The 7,500-nt window shown below is 41.4% G+C and overlaps 1 protein-coding gene across 4 annotated transcripts in view; it reads left to right on the forward strand.

The window, feature by feature from the left end:
• Window positions 1-1,155: 1,155 nt before the first annotated feature.
• Window positions 1,156-7,500, forward strand: part of LOC116671990 (zinc transporter ZIP12) — an 8,576-nt gene continuing 2,231 nt past the window's right edge. Inside the window, exons 1-9 of one of the 4 annotated variants that reach the window (XM_032503482.1) lie at window positions 1,156-1,406; window positions 1,959-2,462; window positions 3,086-3,397; window positions 3,475-3,682; window positions 4,783-4,934; window positions 5,080-5,251; window positions 5,632-5,804; window positions 5,934-6,089; window positions 6,317-6,394. In XM_032503482.1, the coding sequence (XP_032359373.1) occupies window positions 2,223-2,462; window positions 3,086-3,397; window positions 3,475-3,682; window positions 4,783-4,934; window positions 5,080-5,251; window positions 5,632-5,804; window positions 5,934-6,089; window positions 6,317-6,394 (1,491 nt within the window). In that variant the 5' untranslated portion in view covers window positions 1,156-1,406; window positions 1,959-2,222. Of the gene's footprint in view, window positions 1,407-1,950; window positions 2,463-3,085; window positions 3,398-3,474; window positions 3,683-4,782; window positions 4,935-5,079; window positions 5,252-5,631; window positions 5,805-5,933; window positions 6,090-6,316; window positions 6,395-7,500 lie in introns of those variants that run through there. The other 3 variants (XM_032503483.1, XM_032503481.1, XM_032503484.1) reach the window with 3 other exon arrangements.

Below are 7,500 nucleotides of genomic sequence, written 5' to 3' on the forward strand. Positions count from 1 at the left end.
AACAGGTGAAGATATGTCAAGCCAGGTGTAGATAGCTGGGATAAGTGCACATTCACGGCTTTCTTAAAGAGACCTCAGTAAAGATCACAGATTTACTGATGCAGAAATGGACAAGACGCATGCAGCATGTTTCACCCAATGAGCAGAAGCTTCCAATGTAAAGTAACAAGAAGGTGAAGCAAATAATATGGAAAGTAAAGAGGAGGTGAAGCATAGAATATGCAGAAAGGGAGCAGCCATATGTTTCACCCAATGAGCAGCAGCTTCTAATGGAAAGTAACGAGGAGGTGAAGCGTATATTATGCAGTAAGGGAAAAATGGCTGTTATCAAACGTAGAGAAAAAGCCCAACAGACTATAGCGAACCAACTGAATGTGTCTGTAGGATGTCTATGGGATGTAAAAATATGTACTTAGCCTACTAATCACTCCACTTTTTTTTTTTTTTTTTTTTTTTTTTGAGTTGTAGGCAACACAGTGTTTGAATAGCTTTAAATATTCTAGTTTCATGTTTCTGTTTTTATGTGATAGATGTGCAGGTTTTACTGTAAAGTGTCTTTTGAATAGCCTAAAATGTAAAGCACAATATAAATACAATGTATTACTATTTAGCCTACTTTGCCTTAAAAGTGGGAAGAGGGATTTAATGTTCCTCGGGAAATGTACCCTAAGGACTCTCTGCTTAATTTCAAACCCTTGTTCACAACACGTGAACATGTTTTACAACCATATGCACAAATCTCCATAAGCTATGTCAGATTCTAAATATCTTTGTACAATTGATGTTCATACAGAACAATCAGAAAGGGACAAAAACTAGAAAAAGAAGAAAGTGACGTCAACACACAGTGTGAGCACATATGTAAAACAATTTTCATGTTTTTTTATTTTTCTGACAAGTAACCGCACCAAAATAAAAAGATTAAGAAGCATTGTGGTGTTTCCAGTGTGATGAATTTTGGTTTTGAAAATATACAATTGATTAGATTATTTCATGACCTTGATTTAGTAGAAAAGCAAACTATCAAGTGATGTGTCTGTTCTGTAAATCTGTTTTTTTGTGTGTTTTTTGTATAAAAATATATTATTCTTATCCTCCATTTCAAAGTATTACTCTGTCAGGCATCAGCCATTCAATCTCCCCTACCAGCCGCTGGCCACCCCCATCACCTTATGTTGAAAAAAGCGGCAGCGTTCTCCATGGAAACCACAGCCCTCTGAGGCTGTTGCAGCTAATCCTCAGGAGCTTACTCAACTCTTACTCCTCGTAAGAGGGTTTTAGCACCAGCACCAATGCCCAGGAATTCTCCCCAAACAAGCTGCGGATCTTCTGTCTATCCCACCGGAGGAGGAAAACAAACCTAGTAGCAGCAGCTGAGAGGAGCAGAGGGGAGAACGCTTCGTCCGGTAAGCTTTTCCATCTATTCTAGCCTATTACTGTAGCTTGAGTCCTTTTTATTGCTCGTTCGGATTGACCTGCTGGGCGTACAGCGTGGGAGGATGTTGGTTGAAAGCTTGGCATGTTTTGCTGTGCATGTTTGATCTTTGATGACTCAGAGATCATTCAGAATGAAAAACCTTTCATCACCAGTGCTTTTATAAATGGGGGCTCTGGGGCTCAACATACATGCACTTGCTCAACAGCTCCTGTCTTGTTTTTGAACAATTGATGCTGCTAAATAAGGAGTCTATATTTACAGTTCTGAAAACATTCAGACTTCCTTAATGAGTTTCAAACTGAATAGCTGTATAGCGCACTTCCAAGGATCTCTGTGGAGAACTTTATTTTTAGATGTTTCTATGTCATTACTTTGTGTTAATAGCTTTTCCCTATTCCCTTGTTTTCCTAAATACTCATTTCTTTTCTCCACCTTCTCCCCCTCCATGCCCCCTACTCCCTGCCCCTGTGCGCCCTCACTTGCCTGCACTAATCCTTTTGTTGTGGACTGAGGGGCCCAGGCTTTGGCTGACCGTTCAGCACTGTGAGGGTTGGTTCAGATAGAGGCGTGCCCACCGAGCCCTCCTGTCCTCCACCAGATCAGGCAGGCCTATTATCAACGCCTCCGTCAGCTCTTCTTTTCTGGAAGCTTTCAGCTCTCTCTTATCAATCACCTTGATCCAAATTCCTCTCTCAAATTGCGTTTGTGTCCGTCATCTCCTTGTTGTCTCGAGCTCTAAGCCAGTCCTGGGAGCTTGAGGGAGTCAGACAGCCTTGGTAGGAACATGCACTTCCGGAGCAGCGCTCCCACTTTGCTGCTGTGGCCGCTGCTTCTGTGTCTAGTGGAGGTGGGAGGGCAGAAGCAGGGGTACCTGCAGGAAGCTGTCAGGGCCTTGGATCTGCCCCTAGGTACCAACGACGAGCCACAGCTCCAAAAGAACCACGTTGGAATCCTGATCACCAAGCTTCTCTGGGAGGTGCGCTGTGCAGAGCGGACTGGCCCCTCTCAGGATGTCTGTGACAAGGTAAGGGGTACACTTGTCTTAATGGTATATCGTAAAACAACTTTTACATTCATATACTAAGTACCAACTATTATGTATTCATCCCATTTCTGCCTGTTTATTCCAAGAAACGTGCTTGGGATGGCTGGAATATGAGTAAATGTGGAGGCTTAAGTCCTTACCTCTGTGGGGCACTCATGCTGAGTGGCTTTAGACATCCCTCAATTTGACATAATAAACTCCATAGAGTGAGTAAGAGGTACTTCACATGGTTGTGCAGGTGGCCTGACAGTAGGATAATGTGTATGTCAAGCCTTGAAAGTTAGATTCAACAATTAAGAAAAAAAACATTTTGTTACTGCTTGCTGAATAGTCTGCTCTCTCTAATAAAGAATAGTGCTTTACCCACTCTCCTAACCTTCTATATTTTTGTGAGTGGGTTTAATCGGGCACAAGCAGCAGCACAAAGCTGCCATTTTTCTGGTAAGCAAAGTACAGTGTATGCAGGGAGAAAATAATCTTTTATCCAACAGACTCTTCTTTCAAGGTCACTCCCTTTTCAGTCGATACTCACATGACCTGGTATTTTCTGTCCTTAAAATCAAAGTGGTTCTCATCTTCTTTTTTTCCTGTTTTTGTTACAGTGCCTGACACCAGATGTAGCGCTCTCTGTGCTAGAGCATGATGGGAAGGCTTACCTTACTGAGGAAGATTATGAGCGGATCTCCACTGTTCTGCTGTACTACATAATTAACTTGCAAGACCTGTGTGTGTCAAATGCTGCCTCCTTTTCCTCGTCCTCCTCCTTTGGGAACTTTCAGTATTACATTTTGGCCCTGACCAACCTACACCCGGCTGAAGACAACCACTTCCTATCATCAAGTGAAACACAAAGTATTCTGCAGCTCATCAACCAGAACTACAACCCCTCCAATCAAGACGCCTCTAATTTGCAAGTAAGGATTTTTTAGAGATCTATCCCGTCTCAACAGGTGCACCTCCAGGAATGATCATTTCACCATTAATTCCACAGTGTATGGATGCCGCTCACCTCTTTCAAGATGTTAACGTCCAAGAAAATCCAGGTGCTGGTGTGTCTTCTGTGCCTAAACTAGCAGCTGCCATCATCAGCCATATCCTGCAGGGCCACTGTTTCAGACAGACGGACCTCCCGTCCCCGGCTTTCTTTACCGACTACATCTTTCAATCCCTAAACTGCACAAGTAACCTACAGATAAAAGGTAGGCTCACAGCACAGCTGTCTTGTTTTTAATGCACATCAGTATTGACCATGTGCTTCTCTGCTAGGAGATTCCTCCCTGACCACAGCTACATAAAAAAACCTGCAATTTATTATCTTTCTATATTATTTAAACTGTTTTTTGTCACTTGGCAACCAGTTGGCCAGCAGTCACACATCCACCAGATACTGCATGGAGCAACATTGGCATCCATTTGGAGTCGAGTCAAGTTTCTGCTCCCCTTACAATTGAAGTCCAATATTCACTTTGTCTTAGCTCAGTCGTAGGTCTCAACCAACCCCTGAGAAAGATATCTGGGTCTTTAGCTGCTAAATGCTCCACTATGTTGACCAGCTAGTTGATAACTGTGGCTTTCTTCTGTTTGGTGCTGAAATGGTAGTGAAAAGTTGGTTAGTCCAAACCTTTCACTAAAAACAGCTGCCTGCTGCCTACAAAAACAACACTACAAGAGTGATAAGAGTGAACCAAAACAGTTAAGTTGGGGGCTTGAAAACCCAAACAATGAGCTGAAATATGCTATACAGTTGGGGGATCATTCTTTATGGGTTCATAAGTACGAGCTACATCTTTCACATTGCACAATCCTTTGATCCAATGTTTTTAGAGAAAATATTGCTTACATCAGCTTTACCTCTAATCTTGTCAAGTCAGTTCTGCATTTGAAGGCGTTTCCTGTCACTGCATGAAAGTGCAACTAACCCCCCCCTGAAGATTTTCATCAGAGAGGTTCAAAATAGCGTGTCAGATACGTTTCCATGCTACTCAAAATATACAACCATCTTTTATATAAAAAATTGGTCAAATTCATCATTGAAAACTGGCACACAATGCTGGCGATCTGCAGGTCATCCCAAAATCTCAGTGCTATATTGAACTGGCCTACTAGTTACAACCATTAATGATCAGTTCTCATGCCAGAAAAATTCTCAAAACAAAAACACATTCATCTGTGCGTTTTCTTTAGCTACATTCGTTAATCTCATTTGCATGAAGTTGCATTTTGTCCCAAACAGACACTGACTAATTAAATAAATCTCACCTGGTGCACAGAATCATGATGCAGGTATTTCTTTGCTTAGATTTAGAGCAGTTGCTTTATCAGCTGGGAGTAGGACAGGAAGCAGCATCACACTCTCACAACAGGAAGAGGCGGAGTTCACAGAAAAGGACTGGACCGCCGCTGGATGGTTTCAACCATCAAACTGGTGAAATGAGCAGAGACTGGGCGCAGGTGAGGCTGAGGCAAATGTTTCATTTAGTTTAAGACAAGTACAGTACATCGCATGAGGAATGATAGCGTTGCTGTGATCTGTATGCTTGTTATAATGAGCCTCCTACTCATCCCCAAATTTGTCTCTTTCTTTGAATCTAATCAGGTATGTTTTTCAGCCAATCAGCTGGTGGATATTTTTGCTCTGAGTCCTCATTTGCCAATTTCCAAGGAGCACCTCAGACAAATGTGCCCAGCCATCATTCAGCAGTTGCTAGGCAATGCCTGCGAGTCTGCAGAGCAAAAAAGAACAGGATCTTTGCCCACCGCTCTTGAGAGTAAGACATGTTACCTCATTAGCATATCACTAATAAATACATAAGGCAATTAGTTTGTAACTAAGTCAAGCATTTTTGCATTGTGACTTATTTTTTTTATGAATTGAGGAGAAGCTTTTCCATCAAAATGTTTTGTTTTAGTTCATCAATTGAACTCATAAATATGGTTTACCATAATTCTGGGAAAGAATTGGTCATACATTACTTGTTAAATCAGGTAGTTGCCAATATAGACTTATGTCTATGAAAAGCAAGTCATTTTCTTTTGTTTTTTTATAAAAGACAATAAAGACATACACTTGTTTTTTTCAAATTGCCAAATTTAAAATCTTAATATTTGGACAGATAAAAAATGTGTCTAAAGGCTCTACTCCTTGCAGAATATGGCTACAGCACGGCTGCCGTCCTGCTCATCACCGTGGGCTCCATGCTGGGTATCTGCCTGATCTTCTTCAACTCCTGCCAGGAAACCTACACCCTCATCCTGCAGCTGTTTGTGGGCCTGGCGGTGGGAACCCTCTCAGGAGATGCACTCCTGCACCTCATACCACAGGTAAAGGACCGGACACAGAGCCACTGCACCATCCTCGCTAACTGAGTCAAGCGCCATACATGTATAAAGATACTCTCTTTTGACAGTGGAGTAAATGTCTAATCGTTTCCCTCTCTGTCTCCTTTGGAGATCCTTAGCCTCCATGATGACACTCTCAGTCATGAGGACGATCACTTTACAGAAGGAAAGGAGTATCTGTGGAGGATTCTGGGGATTATTGCAGGGATCTACAGCTTTTTCCTCATTGAAAGAATCTTTTCCTTTTTTGTTACTTCTCATGGCCATGTAAGAGTTTTTGTTTTGTTTTGTTTTGTTTTTTGTAGCCCTTATCAGTTTAATAACACAGATCCTTTATCAAAATACTCAAACCATAGTGTTTCAAGGAGAAGGGGCTGATTTCCTTTATGTAGCCAGAGGTGTAACCTAGAGTTTTCCACGAACAAGCCTTGTCTGAACATTTGCAGAGCTGATTGTTGAGCAACAGCGGTCTCATGACTTTCTTTTGTCTGCAGGGTCATAGTGACCTACCCTTAGAGCTCAACTGCAATGGCCAGTCACAGAGGGGCAAGTCTATCTCCACCATACAGCTGGTGAGTCTCATCACTATCCAGGCTAAACTTTAGTGTTTTTTTTAATATTGTTCTTGGCAGAAAAAAACTGATTCCCATCATCATCCCTGATATTTTCTTGTTAGAGGAGATGCAGGGAACATAACAAGGCAGTTCCTGGAAGTCAAACGGCAAACTATAAAAACAGTGCAACATGTCAAGTACGTAGAAGAAAGAGGAAAAAACATATGCTTCTTCCTAAGTGGTTTTCAACCTTTTTTAGCTAATTTGGCCTACCCTGTAGCTTTCTCAGATGAGTTCAAGTGCCCTTCATCGGCGCCTTCATCGGCGCCCCCTGTCGTGTTCCAAAGTGTTCGTTTGATTGTTATTGTGGTTATTGGGACAAGAAATATAGTTCAACGTCACATTTGTTTGCAATGCTATTTGTGTTTATTTTTCCGTCAGCATTAAAAAACTAAAGTTTAATTCCGACTTTATGCAACAAAAGATTCCTTGGCTCCAAAAAAACAAGAAGCAGCTGTGGAAGCGGTTACATTAAAACATTGGTTTAATATTGTGTTTACTGTGCTGTACCACTGTGGAGTTACTAAAGTCAATACATATTTCATTCGCCCCAATGATGCTTGACTCCCACACTACTCCTCCAGCCGATCATCAAGGAAGACTGATGCATTTGTTATAAACTGTGGAGTTCTGCTAGAGGGCACTGTTGATAGGAAAACAACCAGTCAATTACAGCACAATTTATTTGAAGCTTTTATTTGCACACATACAACAGCAAAAACAGATAATAGATATAACAATTGACAATTATTGCCCAACCCTTATTTATCCAACATCTCTGAACACACATACTGTACATCAAGGATATAACGAATCCATTGAATCAATGTTCACATTTAAAGAAGGACTGAAATTCACTTAAATCTTGTTGTCCTGCGCTGCTTTTATATAACAGGCAGTGAAGCGTGGTGTAGGAGGGAGTCAAGGAACAGGGCATGTAGGATGTTGGAGAATGAGAAGTATTAAATCATTCAGAAAGCACTTCATGCTTGTGTTGAATACATACTTCCAAATTAGAACATTTCGGACACAGAGAAAGGTCACTTACATCAAAAGAGACCTAT

Source organism: Etheostoma spectabile, chromosome 22 (assembly GCF_008692095.1).
Source record: "Etheostoma spectabile isolate EspeVRDwgs_2016 chromosome 22, UIUC_Espe_1.0, whole genome shotgun sequence".
Taxonomy (NCBI): Eukaryota; Metazoa; Chordata; class Actinopteri; order Perciformes; family Percidae; genus Etheostoma; species Etheostoma spectabile.